Source organism: Rhipicephalus microplus, chromosome X, assembly GCF_043290135.1.
Source record: "Rhipicephalus microplus isolate Deutch F79 chromosome X, USDA_Rmic, whole genome shotgun sequence".
NCBI classification, from domain to species: Eukaryota; Metazoa; Arthropoda; class Arachnida; order Ixodida; family Ixodidae; genus Rhipicephalus; species Rhipicephalus microplus.
Window position 1 is genome coordinate 458839376 of NC_134710.1, and position 27408 is coordinate 458866783.

At 44.2% G+C, this 27408-nt stretch overlaps 1 protein-coding gene across 4 annotated transcripts in view; it reads left to right on the top strand.

The window, feature by feature from the left end:
• LOC119160843 (nose resistant to fluoxetine protein 6) overlaps positions 1 to 27408 on the top strand; it is a 202331-nt gene that overhangs the window by 142619 nt on the left and 32304 nt on the right. For all 4 annotated transcript variants that reach the window (XM_037413098.2, XM_075880667.1, XM_075880666.1 and 1 more), the window contains exons 10-11: positions 14590 to 14755; positions 22814 to 22896. In XM_037413098.2, coding sequence (XP_037268995.1) covers positions 14590 to 14755; positions 22814 to 22896 — 249 coding nt within the window. The remainder of the gene's footprint in view (positions 1 to 14589; positions 14756 to 22813; positions 22897 to 27408) is intronic.

The window sequence follows — 27408 nt, forward strand, 5'->3', positions numbered from 1 at the left end:
TTCCAAGCTGCAAGTCGGCGAACAACCCAACCGAAAGTAGCCAGTGACTACAGGACTGCTGGGGTAATAGAAATTTCAGTATTGTTTTCGCGTGTTTTCTGAAATGCCTGAAGATGACTAAAAAACGCATTCGCGCAGATTTGCATGTGTCGTGCCTCAGCAAATATGTAAATGCTTCCGAAATTCCCAATGGTCTTAGGTTTTATGTGAGCCTTGCTTATGTGAACTGCAAAATTGGCTTAGGGGGCGAGTTGCGCTGGGTGATAGTTCATTTGAGCTTATTCCCATTATCATAAACCAGTGTGACTTGTCTATTCATGAGATTTCGAAAGAAGAAACAACCCTAGCTAAGCAGCTTGTCCCCCAGAAGTACAATAGTTAAATGTTTATGAACAAAAAAAGTAAACGCCCAAGGTGAAATAAAAGCTCGGAAACTGTATAAGATATTTCAGGAGGATGTTCCAGGAGCACCCAACTTGGCCAAATCAAGGAGTTTGCCACTTTTTATATTCCGAACACCTGAAGCATTCCCAGAGATAATCCAACAAGACGCCAACACAGTCACCCTTTCTGACGTTACAATCCTCCTTGGAGAGTAAAGAATTCTTCAAAAGGCCTCAATTTCTGTCCAACTTCTGGTGGCTTTGCGGAATTTAGGTTGATGAAGAATATAGAAAAATTTTATAAGAAGATTTTACAGAAAAAAAAAGAATTTGTCACGACCACGCAAGCTACAAAAAAACTTCGTCCAGCTATACCGTCCACAGCATACTAGAAGCCCCCCTCACAGTGAGATATGTGTCTAGACCTAAAAATAAAAGCTGTCTCGGGCGACTTGCTTGACCCTTACAAAATGCGCAGGCCATTCCAATTTTTTTTTCTGTGAGTGAGTCAGACACTCCTAAAGGGTCACTACTGCCCTGCGCCTAAAGACGAGGGGGTCATTTTCTCCTCTCCGTCATACACACGAAGTATCTCCCTCGCCCCTTAGTTCTGGAATATATGTGAGCACTATCAGCACTAAGAGCTCGAGTCTACCAGGATTTGGTGCTTCTCGGCTGCACGCTGTTATTGTCGCTCCGGCAGTTTAGAACACATAAAATGAGGCTTGAACGTTTGATTGTGCACGATTTTCATTCGGGACAAAGAAGAACGACTGGGCGGCAGCAGGCAAATAAATTCAGGAGACAAATCATACACGATATTTCGCGTATATCAACAAATTGAGAATATGTACGCTGTAGACGTCACGTGAACTACTGTCTGTCACAGTAGTGCACCTAGTAGAACGAGAAATATTAGGAAAAAATATTGCGCTCTTTTTGTATTTTAGGAGCCTGGTGAGTGGCCCTTTAAAGTTTGAATGTGCGCGATGATATTATAATAAAAGCAGCAGGCAAAGGTGGCTCGATTGTAATATTAGGCAAAAAAAATTACATGAAAGAAGTCATACGATGCTTATCTGGCACTGATTTTTACGAAGTACTTCCCGCTGATCCTACCAGTGGCATTCTTACCATGCTAAAATATACCATTAAAGCCTTGGTGAACATGAAAATAATGAACGATAAGGCATCACGTAGCCTAAACAAGCCTAGTCCTGTTGCCGGAAGATTTCATCTGCGCCCACATATACACAAGCCAGAATATTCAGACCATTTTTTTGTTTCGTGCAACCAAACAATAAAAGAAAACATATCTCGTTATGCTGAGAGTTTGATAAACTTTTGTCCACCCACATTCGCTCCTTTGGTTAAGGATACCACTGATTTTCTCAATGAAATAGCACACCTAACAGGCTCGCTTCTGGTGACGATAGACGTCACCCCCTAGTTTGTAAGCGGTATACAGAGCGGCGTCTTGTTGTATGGCGCCAGTTATGCGGGTGCTGCAGAGCGCAGAGCGAGTTCTCGACCCGCCCACTAACGACGCTGATCGGTTCCGTGCGGGGAAACGCGGAAGACCAACGCATGGGAACATAGGAGACTTCGTCGTTCACACAAGCACGAACAGAGCCGCCAATGTTGCCCCAGTTTGTAACAAAACTGGGGAACCTTCCCCGGAACCGCGTCGCAAGAGCCAGGCAAAGTTTTTTGTTCATTGTTTTGCGTGCATGCGTTTTGTTTGAGAATGTTGCACCGAACGACCACTAGGGCGAGCAAGACATGGTTGCGGAATGCGGGTGCGCTTGTGTCCTCCCTTCTATTTCTTGTGCAATACGTCATTACCGAGTGTTCTTGGGATGGCGGGGCGCCTCGCTGCGCAGGTATTGTCAGCGCACAGGGCCAGACGGGGCACTCACCATGTATGTCGGCTTCTACGAACATGCGTTTAGTCAGAGAGCTGAGGGAGCTCGCACCTGAGAACAGCTATCGATAGATGTTTGCCAATACAAGGGCTGCATGGGAGAGATTGTGAAACACGCGTTGCGAATATAACTTATCCCCTCTGGTGTTGTATTTGGTAACGTGGTTTTCACCATTGCAGTACCCGTTATGCAATCGTTTCTGCGGTTTATTGTGGTGATGCGAGCCCCCACGTGTGATTGGTTTGTGTGAAGGGTCGCACATCAAGATACTTGATAGGGAGCAGTTGGACGGGAAGCAGTCATGTCAAGCGGTGGATCCAAAGTCGCGCAGAACCAAAGTGTTAGCGCGCAAGAGCCCTTGTGGTAGTAGCACAAGAAAGGAAACGAGAAAGTGCGTTTGAGTATACTGTGCGATAAAGTTCCTAGCATTGGGTATCAGTGGAGAGACAAGTGGGTTCTTCGTCTTGCGTATTCCCCTTTCAAAAAAAAATGTCGTCAGGACAGGACAATCGCGTGTGCAACTGAAGTGCGAAGTGGAGCCGTAAGCTCTTTGGAAAATTTAATGACCGGATTTGTTGTTGGTTATTCTGTTTAGGGCTGCCTCATATGCTTGTGTTTTTTTAAAATTGCGGTTGTTGTTATGTAGCCACTGAAGTACTTTCCGTGAATTAAATGACAGTGCAAGTGTTTGCGTCAAAGGCTCAGATGAGTGTTATGCATGTTGTAAGGTTATTTGAAGAGATTGATCAATCCGTCATGATTTGAAAATAGCTTATTTATTGTACTAGGCAGATTTTTGGCTGTGGTTGTTGATTGATTTTAGGGGTTTCAAGTCCCAAAACCACCATATGATTACAAGAGATGCAGTAGTGGAAGGCTTCGGAAATTTCGACCACCTGGGGTTCTTTAACGTGTACTCAAATCCGAGCACACGGACCTACAACATCTTCGCCTCCATCGAAAATGCACCCGCCATAGCCGAGATTCGATCCCGTGACTTGCGTGTCAGCAGCCGACTACCTTAGCAACTAGACCACCGCGGCGGGGCTGCTGTGGTTGTTGAAATGCGAACTTGCCCCTAAATGAAAGAACTGTTTTTGGGTGTATTACATGTGTCTGTAGGAATAGTTTTATAGATGAAAGAAGGCAGTGCTTGTGAAGTGAGTTCATTATATTTTTTGTGCTTGTTGCGATCTGTTGAGGCTAATATATACATAGCGCTAGTTCGGTCACTCTCTTTAAGTGTGTTATGTGGGGCCTGGAGGGCGCACGGAGTGGGTCTCGCGTGTTGCGACAATGACCGTGTGGTGTGGTGAGTTTTAGAGGCAATATGCCACAGAACTCTGCACAGGGCGCGCGCCCTGTTCAAGCTAACACGAACTTTGACTCAATAGTTGTGCATTGCGACATCATTTTTTTAGTGATTTTGAGACTAGTATGTATCTGTTTCTATGTCTCTTCTGCAGTATCACGCGACAGTTCCCTTTTAGAAATTGAAGTGAAAAATGGGTAATGCATGTACGTGCACCGAGAGTTGATTATTTTTTAACAATATTCTTTTTTCTTTTTTTGTATTGTATTAATGCACATTGAGTGTCCAGTAACACTTTTGAGGGGGGTGCAGTTAGTAAGAAGTATACAGAGCAGCGTGTTGTATGGCGCCAGTTATGCGGGTGCTGAGGAGCGCTGAGCGAGTTTTCTACCCACCAAATACTGACGCCTGTTGGTTTCGCGAGGGAGAACGCGGAAGACCAACGCATGAAAACCAAGGGGACTTCGTCGTTCACATGGCCATGAGCACAGTCGTCAAAGTCGCCCCAGCTTGGGAGAAGGAGGGAAAGCTTTCCCGGAAGCGCGATTGCAAGCACCATGCCAAGCGCGGTCATCTAGATTTCAGTTTATTGCTTGGCACGCACTTGTTCCGTTTGATTATGCCGCACAAACGTGACCACTGGGCTGACCAAGACATGGTTGCGGCATGCGGGCGAGCTTCTACCCTAATTGATAGGGCCAAGAAACTTCCTAGATGGCCCATAAGCACGCCCATGTCACTGACTGCATTGCTGGTCAGAAAGTGAAACTCCGTGTAGGTGTTCTCACTCCTCAAGTGCAGTTTTAGCCTTGCGATAGTAATTAGCTTAAGTGTTTAGAACTTTCAGGGAGCGCGCCTTTATCCAGCATCTACAAGCATGCCGATACAGCAAGCAAAACGGCGTGGAGGTGTACGACCGAGGCCACGTTGTTTATTGTGCGCAGCCAATACCTTCAATGAAGATCGCATTACCGTCGCAGTTCAGGTCCTGAAAACACGTGGGTTTGCGAACTTGCCACACAACATCCCCGTGGGGATCGAGTGCTGCGCAATTAAGTAGTGCTCTGTGTGCCACTCTGCTTCGTCCACTCATTTAGAGGTCGTTAGGTTTTACAACAATCCGAAAGAGAAGGGCACACCTGCCCGCTTCCTTAGGATATTCTTTCTTCAGTGCATTAATAGTGACAGTGAACATATAGATATGTGTGATAATCACTGATTTTTGCCGCTTTGGCATTCGCCAAAACAGATGAAATAATTACTGCAGAGCAGCTGTTTAAACTGCTGCTTCTGCAGTCACTCGACCGTTCACGGCACATACTTGAAATTCAAAGCCGCATCGAATTACCAAGCTTGAGACAATTGTGCTTGGATTGCAGTTTTGGGAGCCGGTAGGGCGAAAGACCATGCTGTATCAAAGTAAGAAAAGTCTTCAGGGCTAGGTGCTGGTGTGGCTCAAGAAGGGGGCAAATTCCACCTCAATTCACCCCCTGGTTGGTTAAAATTACTGCAGTTTGTCTCAGTAATGTTTCTTCAACGAAAGCGACATCATGAAGAAGTAGATAATAAGACCGCAGAGGGCGGTTGCTCGGGTATCAAAAAGTAACAAAAAGCTGTAGCTGATTGGATATACCACGCACAAGGCTACAATGATAATGTGACAACTTTTTGTGAATGTGCACTAAACAGCGACAGAAGGTTTCATTTAGGACTTTATAATAAGCAGTGTGCTAGGCACACGCTTGTCTCGATTAGTGAACCAAGTACGTACGCCAACCAAAAAAGCTGTAGTATCAGACACCCAGCGCCACTCTGCTGCGCTCAAGATGTGCGCCAACCTGAGCTGATTCGGAGGCCGCGTCGTCGGCTCCCTGTAAAGGCACCTTCGAGATAGGTTTTGCGACAGCGCTTCACCTGGTGTAAGTTATTTACGCCTGTATCCTGCGTGCAATGAATGGCAGAATCACTGGCAAGCCGCTGAAACACGGTTGAAAGCTTACGGAAAAGTGGAGTGTAGCACGGCTCAGTAGCAAAAGTGACCATGTGCAGCAGCGAAGTGCTTGCTGCCGACGGTCTATGAAGGCGGAGGGCGCTATGAGAGACCAGCGCAAGAGAGGTTGGATGGATGGATGGATCTATCCGGCTGTGCCCTTTAGATCAGGCAGTGACTAACGCCACCCGAACATAAAGTTAAGTACTATCACTGTGTGTTTGAGGATTGAATTTCACTCACGCCTCTAGTGTAGCCACCAATCAGTTAGCCTCCTCCTGGTTATTTATACCCGTTTAAAAACTATTTTGCCTTCACTATCTCTTAATCCCAATGCTTTGAAAAATTCGGCGCCGTTATCTTCGACTATAAGGTGGGGCCCTTTACAGAATATTATCAAATGTTCAGGCGTTTCCTCCTCCTTTCCACACGCACTACAATTCGCATTTTGCTCGGTACGTCCTGGTCCGAAATACTCCCCTTCTAGCTTCAGACAGCAAAGAACTACCCCGAGAAAATTGTTAGGTATTTTTCCTTGCAATTTTCTGCTTAAAAGTTTGGTAGGTCTCCAGTGATGATTTCGTAAGCATTCCCATCTTCCACAAGTCGCTCTCTGATTCCTCCACCTTTTTAACCGATGTTTACTTTTGGCTTGGTATTCCGCTGTAGTCTAAATACTTGCTTCACAGTTTTCGAGTCCGCTTCCTTCATTTAATATTGTCATTCTTGGTGTACAAGTAGCTGAAAACTTTCCTAGATCAACGCTCGTCCCCCAATTTTCTCAATCGTTCCTCAAATCAGTCTTTCTGCTAGCTTCCCTGCCCTCAAACGATGTCCATCCCATGTCTCCCTGTAGGCTCTGATTTGGGGTATTTCCGTGTGCTCCCAAAGCAAGCCTATCGATGCCACGTTGTTTAATTTCCAATCTTACTAGAACCTCTGTTTCATGCACAAGACCGCATTGCCGAACGTCAAACCCGGGACCATGACAACTTTCGAAAACCCTCTCACAACGTCATACCTCTTGTAGTTCGACAGTGCCCTATTTTTCATTATAGATGCATTCCTATACCCCGGTCATTACGTATTTTTCGTACTCCCTTGGATACTCAGCCCCATTAATTATTCATACTACTAAATATTTGTATTTATCCACTATTTCCAGCGTCACTTCCTCTATCTTATGCTCACTGCTTTTGTAGTCATAGAGAATCATGATGAAGAAATTTTTCCCTGCTGAACTTCTATTTTAACCTATCTCCCTTATTACCACAGATGTCTATCAATTACTGCAGATCTTCCTTGTGGTCGGCTATTACTACTATATCATTTGCGTACATAAAAGCTGGTAATGACTGTTCAGTGTGTTTTCCTTTCTTCGCAAAAGAGAGCCTGAAGCCGAGTCGACTACCCTCTACGTTGGCTTCTAGTCCCCGGAAATACAGCATAGATAACAAAGGGGACAAGGGACATCCCTGTCAAAGTCCGCGTTGTATCTCAATAGGTTCAGATACCTGTTCTTCCCATTCGATAACTACCTTGTTGCTTTTATAGATATCCTTTAAAAGATTAGTTATTCCATCTTCCACATCTAGTGTATCGAGTTTTCCCCACAAGTCTTCTTGACACTATTGTAAGCTTCCTTGATAATTAGAAATGCCAGCCACAGAGGCCTGTGTTCTTTTTCCGCTATTTTGATACACTGCAAGAATGAAAACAGCTTGTCCTCCAACCTTATTCGTTTTTGGAGCCCATTTTGTACTTCTCTCTTCACACCATCGTTCTCCACCTACGTCTGTAGTCTTTCCTTTACTATCTGCATCACCAGCCTGTAAACTACTGAAGTCAGTGTTATAGGATGGTGTCAGTTTATATCCGCTTTGTCCCTCTTTCCTTTATAGATCATGTTTATCCTGCTTAGTTTCCACCCATTGGGAGCTTCACCATCTATTATTGCTTTGCTCGCTATTTCTTTTAATATTTCAATGTTTGCTTAGAGTATGGTCCTAGTTCCTTTACTAGCATGATTAGAATGCCGTCAGGACCTGTTGTTGTGCTATTAGAAACCCTTTTCTCGGCCCTTTCCCACTTACTGAGCTAGTTGGTCCATCCTAATCTGGAACGGTGCATGCAGCACTTTCTTGGTGTTTAAATTTTTCTGGGATCATTGCTTAGATGTATATTCCATTGACTCATCCCCTTCTAGTCTGACCCGTTGACCTGTAGTTATAAACCTCTGTTTCATGCTTGTGTTATTACTCAGAAATTTCAGATTGTTCCAAAACTTTGCAGCTGCCTTACTATCTATTTTGTTTACTTCCGCCATACATTGCGCCCCCTTTCTTCTGATCTTTTCACTGATCGATTCGGATGCTTCCCTTCTGCAGCTTGGAAAGTTATCCCATTTTATTTTGACATCTGCCAGTGCACTCCTCTGTTTATCATACCTGTGTTCTCTGGAGGCTTCCTGACGTCTTACTATAGCTCTCTTCACTTCCTCACCCCACCAGCTCTTGGGTTTGGGTCTGCTTTTCCCGGTTGACTTGACTCTTATCTTCGCAAGCTCTAACTCGTACAATCGAGTTAAATATCTGTACGTCCTCTCTATTTTAGTATCCTCAGTGATTATTTTTTCATTCTCTTTAGTTGCTATCTCTACTTGCCTTTCTGAATACATACTATGGTGTGGTTGCTCGTTATGGTGATTTTGCAATTTCATTTCTCTTTCAAAACTCAGCTTGATACATTTGTGGTCACTACCTAAGCTTCAGGACTCATATTCGTCTGTGTTCATCACCCTTAGCCAATCATGCACCCTGTGGGACAATATTGCGTAATCTACAGTCGACTACGGCCTTCCCAACTCCCATGTTATCTGCTCTGCGTATTTCTCGGTGGTGTTGCAAATGCTTAAATCATGCCTTTCACACATATTCACTAGCATTCTGGCTGTTGGGTCAGTATATATATTCATATAATCTATGTGCACATTCATATCTCCTAATATATTCACCTCACATTCTTCTCCTAGTTTGTCAATGTCATTTTCTATGCACTTCAACATTTGCTGATTGTCCTCTCTGGATTTTGCCCCTGTCCACAAATATACAAAACCCAGGAGCGTCATTTGCCCTACCACTTTCCCTTTTAGCATAAATGTACCTTTCACTCCTGCCTGACCCTTTTCCAGTCTGTACTTTTATGAATGAATGCCCCAATACTCCCCCGCTTTCTGCTGCCCTCTGTTCTTTTACAGTACTCCAATGCTTAGTCCAGATTTTCAGGAGGTTGTTACATGTCCCTAAGATGTGTTTCTACAAAACCGTATACCATCGGCCTCTCCTGCCCTAGCTGTTCTTATATCTCTTCCCACTTTAGCCTATTCCTACCACCCGGCATGTTGATATACCCTACGTCTGAATTGGCTCAGCCCTCGTGGCTACATCGAATTCTCCACCGGACTCTACGTGTATTAGATATCTATGCTACTTTGGAATTGTATCTGCTTATACCCCCTGTCAAAGAGTCCCCTTGGTTGTTTTCCTTGTCACCAGCTATCCTGCACATAGAATGGCCCGTGTGCCCCCAAAAAAGCTACTGGGCGTCCTGCAAGTCGCTAACCCACCTCATGACTTAGCCTCTCATGAAGTGAATTCTGTCTCGTTGAAAAACACCCCACCTATGCATTTCTCTGTTTATTTCCACTACCTCAAAGCCTTTCTCTCAATTCATGCGCCATATCTCTTGGTTTGCGTTGACAACCGCTCTTTTCAGGTTGCCGTCACGCATTGGCACCTCCGGTACTGTGCATATCACTACCTGTACTTGAGAAAAAATGGCGCGCATGTCAACGACTCCTTTCGCCAGTGTTGTCGCTAGTCCTGCCGTATCTTCATTTAGAACATCGTTTAAACCACCTGCAATTATCACAAGGTTCCGTTCATCAACTAGTTTTGAGTTTTGCGATCGCTTGCCTAATGACTGCTTCCAGCTTGCGTCTTGGGAACGTCCCTACTGCAACCTTTTCGTCACCCTTGAGCCTTCCTTTGATTGCTTCTGGGCATCGATTTAAATTCGTGTCGCCAGCAATTATCTCGTGCTGTGACTTTTCATTTGGAGTATGCTGCATCTGGGGGTTACTCTCACCTGTTACGCCAGCTGCCTTGTCCCCTCCCAACACCACCACTACCTCGCTGAAAGTGGGTCTTGCGACCATTGAACTTGCTGAACTTGTTTTTTCCGAACTTCCTTGCTCTTTCTTCTCCTCCGTTCTGGGTTCCGGTGCCCTACCGAGCAGGCACTCCGAAAAAGAGCATCTGGCGGAGAGTCGCGACCTCAGCGGCTCGCGCCCGACGACCAGCCGGACGACCAGCCGTAGCACGCTCGTGGGCTGCTGCCGCACTTCATATTTGAAGGAAGAGCTCCAAAAGCTATTTTGCCAGTAATACTGCACAGTGGTTTAGAAAAAAAAATTGTGCAAAGGCTAATCTCACAGAGAAAGCACTAAAACAGAAAGAAGCCGTCCAAAGCGGATTGCGTGTATGCATATAGTATCGAAAGGACAGCGCTGCCCTGATGGCAGCTCCCTCGTCCTCATTTTCTGGTTGCATGCTGGGTTTTGTGCTAATTATAGTACTGGCTGACATGCCTTCATTCATATGTCCGTGCTGCAACGATACCGCGCTGCAAACATCTTCAGTAAAACAAAACAAGAACAAAAGCGGAGTAAGTGGTAGCTGCATCAATTTTTTCTGGCATCAATTGCACGCTCTGTCCGCGGTATGTATGCACGGGGATGTTGATAAACGAAACCACCATTGCAAAATAGCTCGCGTGGTGTCGCGCTACAATTCTTGAGGGCACGGAATAGATTAGCGACCACGGCGGCCGCACTTCGGTGGGGGTGAAATACAAAAAGAACACCCCTGAACCAAGATATATGTGCACTTCGGAGAACTTCAAGTGACCACAATCTTGATACACACACTACAGCGTACCTCAAAATGATATCTTGTTTGGCATTTTAAAGCCCAGTAATTATCGATGTTCAACAGACTCCTTCAATTAAGGCCGACACGGGCAAGCGGAAAAACGGAAGCTGTGTTGATAGGCGAACTAAACAACGAGTGAAAATCGAAGACGTGATACTTCTCTAGCAAGGCATAAATTCCGATGTTACTTAGTCACGGCAGCCAGTGAGAAAAACACTTACAGCATTGGCTGACTCCCGAAAGCTAAGCTTAGAGCAGTCCGCTGCTTTTTTTCGTAACAAGAACCCTGTCTTTTGCAAAAAACGGTTACACTGAGGCATCCCTGCATGGAGCGTTCACCACGAATTTTTTTTTTATGGCAGCTCAGAGGCGTAGGTGGACTTGTTCTCGCACAAGTCTTGTGGACAAGGCAGCTTTCCTTTACACGCAACTGTATCATTCACTTCACATGGTGGCATCGGGGTTCGGTGGCGGTGGTCAGATGAATGGACGCATGAAAACTTTGTTAGTCCTGACGTGCACGACTCAACACTCAGCGGACCAGATAAAAAAAAGTTTACATAGACCGTATGTTGCGTAATACGTTCGTCTTATATTCGAGAAAACTCCATTCAAACTTAACTATTTGGCCCAGGTCTCCACTGATGGCATTCTTCACTATCGAATAAGCACAGCAGACACACGCCGTTCGGTCTAGAAACGAGCCCGACAGCGCTAGACACGAGAGCGGGAGAGAGTTTTGCTCGCCGGACCACTTGGATGCAACACCGCCTCCTCTTTTTACTTCCTCCATTTTCCCTCTGCGTGCTACCTCTTTTTATATATTGTTTCACTAGAATACGCAGCAGTACCGCTAGCTCACTTTGGGTTTGTTATGGCGATGCGCTCTACCAGCCGCCACTTTCGTCTGTGGGAGCAGCTGAGAAGTGCGCGCTCTCAGACCAGGGTGGTCTTGGAAAATCCAGCGCTGGTTTCTTATTGCTCTCTGAGTTTGACTATTCACTTCGGCCTCAGCTTCGGGTACTTAGGATAGTTGTGAAGGCTAGCGCCCTTCCCATGGGTGCATGATCATTTATAAAGGCACAAAGCAGTACTCCATCATTGTGCAGAAGTCACCGCGAAGTCAAGCGGCCACAATTTTAAGAAACAAAGCACTGTGCTTTTAAAATGAGCGCTGAAAGTAGACACCCACGGTTGTTACAGAACAGCGTCTGCAGCCAACACACAGAAGATAGCCACTTGAACTGCGTCTTTGCTTACTTTTACCACAACGGTTGTTTCCGTACGACGCCGTGACTCGAAAGCGGGTGAATCCTACTCATACAAGCGGTGTTCGCTGCACCGCCATTTGTCGCACACCAGGCCAATAGACCTACTCTATATGAGTAAACACGATAGACACTGTGTGACGTCACGGTGCGTTGGCTCCGCTTAGTCATCCCAGCTAAATGTGTGCCACCACCTTCTGTGATCACGTGACAACTAGCGCGGCAGTTCTCAAGCTGCCGTGTCTGGAGGCTTGTCACATGGTTAAAAGCAACGGCAGCAACAGGGGAAGTGTCAGTGGCTGTATAGGGGTCTTCATATGAGCGTATGAGCTATGTTGGCGTTTATCTCTAGTTTGAGAACCTCATCAAAATATATGAGGCTTCCTAACGGTGGAAATGTTATCGTCATAACTGCAGGCTAAGTTACATGTGCACATTTTTATTTGTACGAATACAAATGCGCGATGTAAAAATACATAGCCATGAATCTTGACACAAAGTCCTCGCATATCACACATGTGCCGCAAAAGTTATTCATGCAAACTACAAGTTGATCTTGGCGACACTTTCATCCGCGACACACTTGCGATAATTATTCAAGAAGATGCTGTGGACTATGCGGTTATGTACCTGTATGGTCTACGGCTCAATTCATACCCTCAAGCCGACGCTGAAAATGCGTACGGACTGTAGACAGAGTCGGCAAGCTTTCCAAGTGATATTTTTCTGTGAATTCACACATACGTGAAAATCTCGAGTAGCACACCACAGCCAGAACAGTCCTGCCTGATACACTTGTGTTAGGTGTGTCATCGCAGCCCCATATAATCACAAAAAAAAGATAGTCATAGTCTTCATTTCGTTAACTGCTTCTTTATTTAACCGTACTCCCGAAGAAAGAAACATATAATCAATCGTCGGCTTGATGACCGGGTGACACTATTCGTTCGCGCGAAATAACGATATCGTTTTGACATGGCAAAAACTTTTGCAGTTATATTAAGATGGCAACCACGAAAAATGCTTTGCATACGGTAATGCAATTCAGAACCTTAACACGCTTTGAGGTAAACGTGCTCGATGCGCCTGCACGACCTATTCTAACGCCTGACAGAACTTACCGTTTGTTTTCTGGGTAAGCCTCTACAAAACGTAATCGATGCAGCAGCGTCAAAGGCGGGTTCTCGCGTTTCACAGCTCCGGCTGATCTGCGTGGATCGTCAACACAAAACTGAAAAAAACCTAGCCCGTCTTTCTTGTACGTTCCCTCACAAATACCTATGACAGCTCGCCGGTATACCCTTTTTTTTTCTCCCTTGCATGACGACAAACAACACATGCACCAGCCAAAAGACAGCATCAAACGCGGTAGGCGAAGCAATTTTTGCCTACCAAGTGAAAACAAATGCTCGCGACAGCAGCACTGCATTTTCGTGACGTATCTCCAGTGGAATTCGTCTATATGTGCTTTTTGCCTGCGTTAGCCAAGCTACAACAGCATACCACGATATTCGAAATCCTGGTCACCTGGAGAGCTACACACTTCATAGCATTCTCAGTAAGTTTCAACCTTCCATTTTCATATAAAGACTACAATTATTATGTAAACAGAAGTGTTAGATGAAGCCACACTTGGAAGACAACATGAGTAATTAGAACCCCCTTTCTCCCTCTTGGCATTTTTTGCACTTTCATGACCAGTATTTTTTACCTTTTGTGCCAGAGGCTGTCGCCTCCCTGTAGCATCCCAACCCGAGAGTTCAAACTTCTTCAATCTTCTCCATCGCTATTGTGTTGTCTTTCTCTCGTCTTCGCTTTTTGTGCTAAATGTGCCGTAAGAAGGAATCAACGTGCCCAACAAGCCACCCTACTGATCAGCTTCGGAAAAATGTTTCGTGGAAACACGCCACGAATATTTTCTCGCAGTACTCGCATTGTAAACACGATTTCACAATGTTACTCACTATTATCAGTGGCTGTGATATGCACCTCCGCTTTTAAAAACGATAGTCTTTCTTGGGGACTTTGGACGCAAACACTTTGGTCTGTCTATCTGTCTGTGCGCGTGTCTGTTTGTCAACCCTTACCGCGAACCGGGTACTCAAAACGGCACCAGCTGATACCCCGAACGGCCGACCCTATCCACAGCACCCGCCAATGTTGCTCAAGATTCTGCGTTCATGCATGTATGATTGTCAATTAAAAAGCAATTATTGCGCATATCTGAGGCGCCATAACAACACGTATATATTCTGCATGTGCACCTTTTGCTAGCAGAGGCATACATAAGTAATTCTAAGTACCGTAGCGTTTAGCACGCTGCGCTGACCATGCAACGCTTGCACGAACAAGCGAGTGTTTTCAACTCTTTGCTAAGACGACATGGATGTGTCACGTACTCGTCGCCTTGCGTTCTACACATCATCACCTAAGCTTGTCTCAAAGGTGACGCGCTTTGTTTTTCAAAAGAAACTGCCAGATGGCGCTCTTTTCTCACGTGTGACGTGACGTGATGCGCTCGTGCGCCTCCGCTGCCCGCTCGATACACTAACGCAGCGCCTCCAGAATACCATTCATCGATTTTCTTGCACAGAACCGTCAAAGAAATGGTTTGTTCACTATCTCCACACGCACGACTATTGTCTTCAGACGACATTTTCAGATTACATGCAGATACAGGGCCATTTTTTTTTACTCAACGCCGTTCTGTCTTTTCTTAGGTGCACCGTACCCTTGTTCTTCATGATGATGTGCATGTACCTTCTGCCACTTATCGCATCTGGCCCAAACACCAAAGAGTTTTACAAGAAGTATTATGCCGAGGTTCAGAAGCACTGGTGGGATCTGCTTCTTCAGGCACGAAATTGGAGAGGAGACTCTGAAACGGTGAGTATACGCATACTGAGGTTTCTCATGAATGTCAAAGAAAAAAGGATGAAATACATGCTTGGGTAGCAGCTGTCACTCCCATCTTAGATCCTACGCTATACGAGAATGCGCACTGACAGAAAATCAGCATAGTTTCTTAAGCGTTCCGCATCTTTCAGTGCATACAATGAAGCGTCGTTTCAATAGTAATCTCTACATCAATTTGTATTGAGTTATGCGCAGACCTTCTCATAAAGAAAAAAACTTCGAATGGCTTAAGCATAACCACCAATCATCTGCGAAGACACAATAAAAACCACTTGTTCAGCCAGGCTAAATACGATATATTTTAGGTCCTCCATACCACTACGCACCTCAAGGACAGAGCTATACTGCATTGCATCAATAACGCTAATATGCAAAAATATTTCTTATTGCAGAGAACTTGAAATTTAAACCGAAATGTGAAATAGAGATAGCATTAGCAAGACTTCTAACAACACTAAAATGTTCTTAGCTTTATCAGCCTAAAAACTTGTGGTAAACATTTGCTTACTAATAAATGGACGTGAAATGCACCATCGCGCACAGAAAAACGAGTGAATTTCATCCCATTGCCACAAAAACGGCCTATTAGAAAGAACACTGTTGAGACAAACAATCTTCAGACAAGTGAACACTCGCAGTAATGCCTTCTTGCTTTTTTAAGATGGCGTAAGCTGTGCCACAAAACGCACGGACACTTGAGGATGCGAGAAGGAACACTATAGCTAAGGAAACGGCCTTTGCGCCCTGCAGGACCACCTCATATTGCTTGAAGGCAGGGTTTTTTGCCTTTTTTGACGGGCTTCCCCACCCTCTGCCCACTGAATCGTACACTGAAAACTCGAGGGGATACAACTTCACTTGCCACTTCCAAGCCCTTCCAAGCCCCAGCACTCATCTGCCGTTGTAGTCGTTGTCCCCGCCACCTCCTCTCATATGCATGTGCACGCACCATCTCAGCGATGCCAGTGCGTGTGCCAAGACCGTGCCCCTACATTCATATTTATTCCCAGGTGCGTTTTCAACGTTGCCTATGAGTTGTGTATAAACTTTAAGGTGCGAGAACGTCGCCTCGCGCGTTGCCTGCAAGATGTGTTGTTGATAGATTGAGATGACCACCAGCGATCGCGGCTCAAGCGAACGGAGAGGCACCGGCGTGCACGAAGTGTGCGTTCTGGGTGACCAGGCGTGGTTGTGCGTGCCCTATCTTTACAGGGACCAGCAAACCGCCCATAGCTTTGTACCTGCTTTGCGCAGACCACTTTGTTCGCATAAATGTTCCTTCTCTCGCTGCAGTGGCCACGCGTCTTCAGGCAAGTGTTTAGCATGGTAACGCCAGTGCGTACACGAAAGGAAATTGAGCTGCTAGCCTTACTTCGTAAAACACTTTAGTTTGTTTCTTTCACGTTCATTTCTTTGCACCTGCTGTCAAACATACTTTTCTCTTGGTTGCACAGCACACTACCCAAAGGGTAGGCTAGAATTTTATCACACTTAGGCTTTATGCGATTTGTTACTGCAACGCCGCAGACAAGCTTTCGCTTGCGGTTTCCCTGACATATGCAGCACCACTGAACATACTCAAACTGCTTTGCCCTACTATAGTTAGAAGCTGCTGCTCATTATATTTCCAAGATATATCACATGTCTGCTGTAATAAAATAGACCCAACACGTATTTCTTTATTTGGCATAGTTAGAGTACAAGTAGGGTGCAGATGTACGCACTCCAGAGGCTGACAGACAGCAAAGGTAGCATGAAGTTATGGGGTGATTGTGATCACTGTTTTCTCTTCCCTTTTGGCGGGGTCTAAGTATCGGCTTTAAAACGTATAAAGCTTTTTGCTCATTACAAAATTGTGGTTTAACATTTTGGCTGACGATGTTGTTTATTATTCAAAAATGGACAAGGCAAGATTAACTGAGCAATATGTTTTAAGATATTGTTTTTTATCCTATCGCAAAAATATAGGTGACATGATATATAAATGCAACAGAAGCTGGTAGTCAAGAAAAAACTGTCGAGAATTTCATTAGCACAAAAAGTACATATAAACACGAGTTAGATCGCAGCAAACCAGTTAAAACAGCAGTGCTGAAAGCACGGTTTTAAACATATAAGGAGGCATATATATGAGAATTCTTGATTAGCGATGTAGCGATATTTGGCGAGGTAGGATTGGCTATAAAAGCATACAGGAAGGCCTAGTACACATTACACAATACATGAAATGCATTAATTACCGGAACTATTACAACGTGATGGTGATAGGTAAAAGTTAGCTTGCATTTAAAATAAATAATGAAACGTTCTGTGGAATGCGAAGAGTACCAAGGTTATTTTAAAACGCTGCAGAGCATCTCTTCCGTTGAGCGATTGAGGGTACTCTAATAAGTTGTTACCGTAACAAAGCCACCGTGAGGTGATTCCTAAAGTGTGTGAATAGGTAAATGTCAGTTATACCAATTGTTTCATGAAAATGCCAAATTAACGTGCGATACCCAGCTGTGTCTCAAAACAAAGTTACTGCAGTCATTTATACACAAAAAGCCAGCTGGGTCATTTCACGCCAAATGTCCCAGCCATTTCGGCAGTCAACTGATATGTATTTAAAAAATTGTGCCCATTTATTGCATTTAAAACAGTAAACTGCTAGAATATTAGGAACAAAATGTTTTAGTGAGGTGGCTGCCTTCTGAACTTACCGCCATGTCATCTAGGTGTTGTTAGTGAAAAAAATATTTTGAGTGTGCCACTCCTTCTTTCTGTGGCAAATTTGGTATGCATGGTAATTAAAGAACTTTTGTGTGGTATTTCAAGCTCAGCTACAAAAATGCATTGTTTCGGCCACATACGCCTTTAAAAATTGAGCAAAAAGGCACTTTGTTATCGTTTGGTCTGTTGCGACACTTCATTTTGTATGAATATTTGAGTAGAGATTACTTACTCCACAGAAATTATTTTTTATGGAAAAGAATATTTTAGACCTCCCAAGCGTGTCAACTCTACATGAAAAATCACAAACTTCATGAAATTCTCATGTTTGTCAATATTGTGACACAGTTTGCACCATGTGATGCTGCATTTAAAAATTACCTTTGTACCCAAATTGAAAACAAGTAAACAGTTATTTTTTGTGGAAAATTCTATCATTACAATTTCTGTTCCAAATAAGAAACAAGTCACAGTTACGCAAAAGGGGCGAAGCAACGAATGTGATGGCAACATATTCAAATGTTCTACAAAGCAAGGCTAGCATGTTGAGGAGCAACAATATTTGTAGTAAATATTTTCGGAGCCTTTCAACGATGGTGTCTCTCATAATCATACAGTGGCAGTTATACATTATTTGCAGTAAACATGCGCTTGTTAAGTAACTTATTTTTTTGTGGTGTGGCCATAGCGGAAAATTTGAATTTTATACGAAGTGAGGCTGGCAGTCAACTCATTTAGATATGATCTCACGCAACTCTACAATAGCTGGTGCAAAAGAACAAGGTCGCTTCAAGTACACTTTTGGCACCGTTTTTTCGAGTTGCGACTGCGGCTCTTAGAAAATCGCACCTGCTATGGGGGCACGAGCCGCGCGCTGATTGTTTCCACGGTAGCGCGGTAACCATAAGTGGCCCCTACCTGCCCTCGTTTGCTCACAAGGTAAGCGCGTGCAGATGACCCCGGTCGGAAAGGCGAGTATTCATGCGCAGAAAGAGGAGGATAGCACATCGATCCCTCTATATACAGGGTGCCTAGGAATCTTCAGCCAGAGTTTAAAAATATGCCAACACACAAAATTAGGACACGACGAAATTCTTGTTGCTTAGCTTTGCCTGGAGTCAATCTGACTATTTTTCTCAGTTTTAAAATATTTTTCAATTAGATCTTTTTAATTAACTAAATTTTCAAGAAAAGAAGATCCATAAAAGTTTCAATGAGAAAGTTGTAGATCAGTTGACAAAACGTCCCATTAGAGAGTTTAGAGCTTTGTATCTAAAATTTATTAGTGTTTCATGCGAACTACAAGTTCCCGAGAATGAGAAAAAATATCAAGGGACCAACCCACTGGCGCGCCTACGCATGCCATGATTCTGGTGCTCTCTAATACTCTGCGTAGCTTCTACTTCCCACGCTTATTCCGATGCCCCAATTTCTTCTTCTTCAAGATACTGCTATGCAGGCCACACTTCATAGTTACAACTCCACACACTCTGATGCCACAAACTCACCAAGAGCGTCCACCCTTGTCGACCGCAGTCTCACATACAAGACACACTACATCACATACCACACACCCTGCGGTATAACTAAAATTATTCACCACACACGAAGTGACTTTGAAACAGGGCAAGGGATGAAAAAAGCACAGTTTAGTTACTGCCTCTCTCAATGGAGGGCACCTCCACAGTTCTGCGCCGGGAAGGGGGGAATGGGAATTAAAGAGACAGAAAAAAAGTAATAGAAGGGTAGTGAAAAGCATTCGATCGCTCGCGTCGCCACGCACATACCATCCCATCTATATATATCTCTAATGTTTACCACGCGCCGTCTAAACCGATGGCCTCATTCAACTCTCTGTTCCGGGAGCTGCATCGACTGGCGGGGAAACATTCCTTGCTTACCAGTGGTGATCTCAACACTCAGCCTACTTACTGGGAATAAAAAAAACAACCACACATAGAGGTCGCAGATTATGGCTGCTCCTACAGAACCTCCAACTCTACGCCCCCAACAACTTTCAGACACCTGCACGGATAGGAAGCAGTGTTAGTATGGACGCTAGTCAGGACCTGGTGCTGAGTCACTCTCTCTCTATGGTCACATGGACGAGAACACCGTGCATACTGGGCAGCGATGACCACATTATACAAGTATCGATCCCCTTAAAATAACCCCGGCACACCTCTAGGACACACAAACTCATTGAGTGGGACGTTCTTCGTGCTGCGTGTACCATCCGCGCACACAATCTGATCACGAACATCAATGATTGGGTACACTCTCTTCAGACCAACGTCCACCATCATACGCGACTGATTAAAACCACCGAAGACACCCATACACTCGAAAACAGACTTGCACACCTGTGTGATGCTAATCACAACCTTGTAGAATGATTGAAACGCGGTATACATAACAGGACACTAAACAAACGCAGAACCACTTTGTATTCTGAAATCCAACAACATTCAGAGGAGCTATGCTACTCCGATTGGGGGCAAGTATGCGATGGCATTGCTAATAGGTTTACCAGCAAAAAAGCATGGCACCTCCTCCGACACCTCCTTGACCTATCGCACACGAAAACCACTACCCAGCACTACGTCACCCAGCTTATCCAGACACACATGGACAACCCTAATGATCTCTTAGATAAACTTCGTGACACCTACACATCGCCTGGAATACCAACTGCTCTTCCATTATACACAGGACAGCCGAACCCCGAAATCGACACCGACATAACCAAGGTGGAGGCAAGAGCCGATCTTATGACACTCCTCCGTTCTTTTGACACTCCTTTTGACACACTTGCTCCAGACGCCTCTCCCGAAGCTACAAAGGAAGCACAGCATGTTTTATCCGATTCCCAAACCGTAGTTTTAAATTTCTTTGCGAGGCCGACTTCACGTCACTGCTTTTTGCATACTGAACTCACTCGCTGAATGACCACCCCGTAATGTGGAGCTCATCTGGATGCCCGCGCACTCCGGGAATCCTGGAAGCCAGGCCGCAGACCTCTTAGCCTGAGGTGCCCTAAACCGGCAACTGGCGGCCTCTGACCCCGGATGTTCTAAGGAGCACGCGCACACTTTGAACGAGCTCACTCAGGTCTATAGAGCAGAGTGCCAGCTTTCTCTACTATCCCACAAGTCCCACATAAACCGACAGGTCACCCTCTGGTGCCGGCTGCAGACTCACACTCTTCCCTCTCCTCTCATCCTGTCACACTATCACTCCCTTTTTGCAACACAAGCCTGTACTCTCTGCCCTGAATCTCATGCTTCTGCTATACACATCAGTTTTCACTGCCCGGCGGATCCTCCCTCATGGTCTCTAGAACATCTGAAGACCTGGGAAGACTGGGAGACCCTACTGCGTTCAGAGGACCCGGTTGAGCAGACAATGGCTGCCGAGCGGCCTGCCAGCGTGATAGAGTACCATAAAATGAGCGAGATTGTGCGGGGGCCCTGGAGCCTGCGTGCTCCAAACTTTTCTGTTGAAATAATGTTTTCACACTCCTCCTCCTCCTCGCAACGGTTCATAACAGCAATAAGCAGTCACAGTGGTTATCGCTTTTGTGACCAAAAGCACACTATGTTCATCGCAAAGACTCACCCCTGTCGAGACAGCACAATCGTTCAAATCGTTCGTACATAAAATGTTTGAAATTACTAGAGTAATCATGCGCACTGGCGCATGAGCGAGTTTGTCACGTGGTATTTTTTGTATTTGGCGGGTATTTGTAGTTAGCAAAACACTTATATTTAACAGATATAAAGTTCGAAATTGTCTAATCGGACCTTTTGCAAAGCGATCGCCAACGGGCTCATTTAAACTTTTTTATCCATCTTCGTTCCTTCAAAAGCTAGTTGGAGAGATCTTAATAAACAATATTTTATAACACAAGAGAATAAGCGTGACCAACTCCAGGCTGTGGTTAGCAACATGCATTTGGTGCATCATGATTGCTTGTGTCGGCATATTTTACTACTCTGGCTAAAGATAGATGGGGCACTCTGAATATACACACACATACATATACGTGAATGATGGCGGCGGCAATGGCAAAAACCATTCGAGACTGTCTATATAGTTTCTTTCCCGATAAAAAAATTTTTGAAGTTTGCCATTCGTGGCTATATTGCCATTTGGTCGGACAACAGTTGCCAACTTGACGCCTATAGCCGTCAATGAGAAAGTTGAAATATACTTTCCTTCCTTAAAACAAAAACTGTTACGATGAAACTTGCCATGTACAAAAAATGTTTACTTGCTTTCTATCTAGGTATGAATAAAATTTTTATTTAGACCATTAAGTGGCACTAATTGTGGTTAATTATGGACCAAAATGACAAAATTGTGAAATCGATGCTTTTTCTTTGAAAAGTTACCAGCTTGAGATGAATTTATAAGTGAAAAAACCTAATTAAATCCAATAAAACAAGCTAGAAGCGGGCCGCTTGTACGCTGGGACCGAAAGACCTAGCCTTTCCCCCGTTTCGCAGGACCATTGCACTGATCATGATTGTCCCTTCAACATAGTACTGCGCGAAGCTCCGTCCCCTCGTTCTTCAGTTTTTCTACAAATAGTTTACCTCAAAATATACTTTCTGTGAAGTAAGTATTCAATGCTCAGATATTGATACAAAGTGCAGTATTGCAATAAAGAATGCAAACACACTTTTGTTAAATTCTCGGAGGCGTAGGTGGCCAAAAAGTTGTATTGATAATACTGAACTTCAAACACCTTATAAAAGCCCCTTTACTTAACGTGTAGACCAAACTTGGTATAGAAAGAAGAAGCGGTACTTTTAAAACATTTTTCACAAACAACGCATAGACAACAATCTCAGAAGTTCAAAAGGCAGCCACGTGACCAAAGTTCACTGTTTTCAATGGATTATATCAGCATCAATTCTTTCTCAAATACATTAAAGACGGTCGCCAAAAAGACTGCGGATGCTTGGAATGGAATGACCCAGCCGTATTTCTCAAACTCGGAAGAGGGAAGGCGAAAACACGCAGACAGTGAAGGGTAGTTTATGGGACAATATAATTTTTCTCATGTGTTTTTCGCGCTGCCCAGCAGAGTACTCATAAATGCACAAACGTGCCAAAAACCTCCATTACTGCTGTGTTTCCGTGCTGGTATATGTATACTTGTGCAAGTGTTGGAATAAACACTCTTCAGTACTGCTTGACTGAACACTGCCAGTCTCGAGTAAATAGATATTAATCGCAAACTTTCATTTCTGTTGCTTAATAAGATGTCTTCATCACTACCTATTTTACTGATGTGTTCTTTCTTTTCAGTCCACCATGTTGCACTTGTGGTACCTTTCTTCAGACTTTCAACTATTTGTAGTGGCTGTCATTGTCATTCAGACGTGCAGGACGTAAGTACAACACGAATATAACCCTTTTACTCTATGCAAAAAGGGAATAATTCTTGTAGTAATGATCAAGGCTCAGGTCAAGCTTTCAGAAAAAAATTGAGAAGTTCCACTTATCCAGCATATGGGGAAAGTAAACTAGATCTTTGACGAGAGTGCCAGAAAGGGTACGTGGTCAAGTGTCATTATTTTCAATATTATTTATCATCACTGCTAGAAGCCAATGCAAACACAGTTAACGCACCATGCCTTAGAGCACCACTCTTCAAACTGTATTACTTTAACCTGTAAAATAATTTCTGAATTTGGTATGTAGTACATGTGAAGTTGCGGCAACTCTTTTTTTTTCTCCTGCATAAACTGCACTGATTACAAGTGTCTGGCACTATAAAGACGCCTTTATTCAGTAGTCAATACTTGCGTAATTGGGGAATGACTACTGCCAATGCTGCATCTGTATTGATTGTTCGTAAGAATGACAGATGCGTTAAAAGCTGGAAGTGTTTGTGTGTTTATTGAAAAGGGCTGCTCTGCGTCGTTATTTCTAAGTGTGCTTTATATTGCCTAGGTAGAAGGATAGCTTTCACAAACTTGGGGAAAATTTTTCTCGTTAATTTTTGCAAGTATGCAGTTTTATTTGGGTCTCAAGACTCTTTCATATTTGATGCAATCCGACTTTCCCAGTGCAAAAAACTTGAGACGGTTACGCACGTGTAGTCCAAACACTGTAGAAACTCAAAGCGGCGAGCCCTACCTTTCTCCTCACCTACCCTTGCCTTTCCCACCCCCTAGGTATGATAAAAAATGAATGCTCATGCTATCCTTTTTCTCTGAGTGATTTTATTTTTGTCTGTTTGGCTTTCACTGTGTATTTCACTCTTCCTGATGCTCTTACTTTCTGTTTCTTTTTTGTTTTCCTGTTTATTTCTTTCTTATTCTCTCGCCCATAGAAATGTAATATCTGCATCATATGGTTCCCGTAATTCTGCTAGCGTGCCAGAATAGCCGAATCATTACAGCACTGGCCTTTGATCCGTAGACACCCGGGTGAAATCTTGTGTTCTGAGAAATTTTAGATGCGAAGCTTTTTATGGTCCACTTCAATGTGGTTGCAGCGTGACCACCTCTACAGCGCATGCGCGTCACCCCTCTCATGCCTCGCAGCGCCAATGCAGGAGCGTCTGCTAGCATACGCTCTCCACCCCCTCTCTCTCTCCTATAGGCACCCCTTCCCACGGCATCTACACGTCAATTACGAATGCGCGTCTTCTACCTCCCTCGCGCCTCGCAACGCCGATGTAGGCAGCGGTCGTTAGGAGAATAATGACTGAAAAAAATTCTCTAAAGTTGATGCGCAAAACGAAGTTAGGGAGGAGGCAAGAAATGAAGTTGGAACTACCAGCGCGAACTCCTAACTGAAGTTTATTGAAAGAACATGGAAGAAAGAAGGCTTTCAGGAAAAAGCCGGTTTATCAAGAGGGTGGAGAAATCTTGCTCAACCCTCTCTAGATGCTACATGTAAGGTGATTACGTTTACGAGATCTAGCGATGACGCAGATTTATTTTCCGAGTATGCTGACTAAATCAGTATTCCTAGCTTTTGATAAATACGATTTCCGTCGGGGTAAGTAAATTGGAGCTTGAACCGAGACATGTGCTTTCCTGGTCCAGTAAGTGAAAGGCTTCCGAAATTTCGCTTGTAGTCTTATTTCTTGATCGGGCGAAAGCTGGCGTTTTTTCTAAGATTCGGCTGCACCCACACTCCCTGCGCTGCTTAAAAAGGTTGCCTGTAATCGCCGTTCAGTGGGATGTCTAGGGATGCACTTTGAACCCCTCGTTGATGCATCATCCCAATTGACCAACTTATGCCTTGCCACCTGTTAGTGAGGTAGAGTATACGATGGCTACCACACGGTAAACCTATTTTTCACCTATGACGTGTTCGGCATCCGTCTTCGCACCAGGAAGTGCTTTTTTTGGCACACTCCTTTGGACTTTCGGATCATGCCTATCGTTTTCTAATTAGGAATTGCTTTGTGAACGTATGGGACCACTACCGGCTGTCTGTCATGCTTGGGCAATTGTTTGCTTCGCTTCCGTTTCATATCTTTCGGAATGTTTTCCTCAAATGATACGAGCACACCGTCTGGGTAGCCAATTTCTCGTAGGCGCTGTGTTTGCAGGTTAGTGCTCTCATCGCATCTGTGTGCACAGGACGTTCTGATAGATTGTGTCATGCTTGCGTAAGCAATGACCCTTTTTACTAGTTTTGAGCGCGCGGAATCAAAGCGGAGCTTAGCTTTTTCTCCTCTTGTACGGTGCATGTAGAAAATGTGGCTTCTTTCATGTTTTAAGTCGAGGTCTAGGTATTGCACAGCGTTTTCAGCAGAGACTTAGTCCGTAAATTGAAAACCTCGTGCGCCTCCTCAAACATTGACTACTGCTGTCACTCTGATTCTGTCTTGTGACTGGTTCAGGCATTTGAAGTAGTCGTCGACGTATCTGAAGCACTTCGCCACGTTGGACCTTTGAAACTGCTCGTGTAGTGTCCTGTGTCCTACCGCCAGGAACAAGTCTGAGAGTATAGGGAACATGCATGATCCTATGCAAATCCTATCAATTTTCTTTTATTTGTCGCTACTGTATTATACGCGTAACGAACCTTGGTAAATCTCAAGAAGTTTCATAAAGTTCACTATACTGATCACGCATGGGTTTTGAAATCTATCAGTTTCAAATTCACTGATAGAACATCCAACAGGTATGAGAGCTCTGAGAGTCACATCTGCAGAAAACAATGTATAACCTTGACGGTGTTTTGAAGGATTCTTCTACTGCGTCTGAGTTTCAAATGAGAAAAGGATCATCAACGGCAAGGGTTTTCAGGAACTCATGTAAAAAGCATTCCAAGCTGTTTTGTCAGATCGAGCGTCTTTCTACAGTAAGTCTAAACGGGTTCCCTTTTTTATGTGTCTTAACTGCGAAATATGTTCTTGAGTGTCTCTGTCGCTCTTTTTAAGGCTCTTTGCCAGTTTTTATTCGAATTTACAGAAAGGAGTTTCCTGCTTCACCGTGACGTTTCTTAACGTTTTTTGTTCATCTTGTTGTCTTGCGCGAAATGCTTGTTAAGTGCTTCTATCGCTTTTTCATAGTGCATGGCGTTGCTCGTTATAACAAACACTACCATCTTGTCTGATAGAAGCGAACTAAAGTAGAGCTGTCTGAAGTATGTCAACACTTTTTTCATTCCAGCTGTTGGTTCTAATCTCTGTCTGCTTTTTTTCATGCCAATTCCCTTTAGGCCGTTTCTGATTCCCACCAATCTCGCCTGTTTCGGAATTTCATTGGTGACCTTGCGTTATGTTTTTACGTATTCTGCAGCATCCAGCTTACGCTGTTATGCAAATTTAGGTCCCTTGTGAAAAATTGCCGGTATTTCTTCGTGGTATGCTTTGTGCGAGCCGGTTAATGGCTGCATCTCTTGTCCTCCTTTCATTGTACGAGACCGTTCTTTTTTGCTTACAAGGTAGGTAAGCAAACGTTCCTTCCATACTAATTCTGCCTGATGTTCCACTAACTCAAAAAAGCGTCTGTTTATACTTTTGCCAGCTGCAGAGTTTAGTGAGCAAGTGCACAAAGCCGAAATATGGTCTTTGAAAAGCTGTACTTGCCTCCAGTTCTCTTGGCAAATAATTTTGCAGAGACAGTGGGTCGTGCTCTCCGCTGGTGTGATTCCACGAAACATTGTTGTTCCTATTGGTGTAGCGAGTCCTTTTGCCAAATAATAGGTGCACATCCTGGTTCGCTGTCTTGCTGTCACAATGATATTGATGCAGAAACAATTAAAGTTAGGCGGGGGACCGGGTAGAACCTCGAAGCCAGTTGTACATGAAATAAAAGTGAACAAAGTGAGGTAGTAATCTAGTTGGTTTTCCATGACTCAAAACAATGCACTACAGTTGCTGCGGAGAACAAAGTTAAGGAGGAAACAACGATTGAAGCGGACGCAAAGAGCACGAACTATCAACTGAAGTTAGTTAAAAGAACGTGGAAAAAGAAAGGCTACCAGGAATCGCGCCACTATCTTGCATCTTGATATCAAGGTAGTACCGCTAGGAGATTTCTTCTGTGCGTAGATGAAATATAAAAATTATCAGTGTACGCTTTAACTAAAAGCAGACTGTGGGTGTGTGTGGCCAATCGGAGTCTTCGGTCTCTTATTGCCCATTGAGAGTGATTGGCATGTTCCTGTAAGAAACACTGGCCAATCACTGCGTGCATTTCGCCTCCCCAGGTTTCTCTCCTACTCAACGCCGTGATGAGCGCCTGCGCCAACTTTGTCACCAATGTAAGCGTTAGCTCGCACATTCCCATGGTTTCGTTTAGCGGGAGGTTGTGTACCTTTTTTTTGGTTCATTATTTTCTTCTCCTCTCCACTTCTCTTTGCATCTCTTTCGCCTCCTCCAACGCACACAATCGCTCTATCTGTATTGGTTCTTTCACCCATTCCAGTTA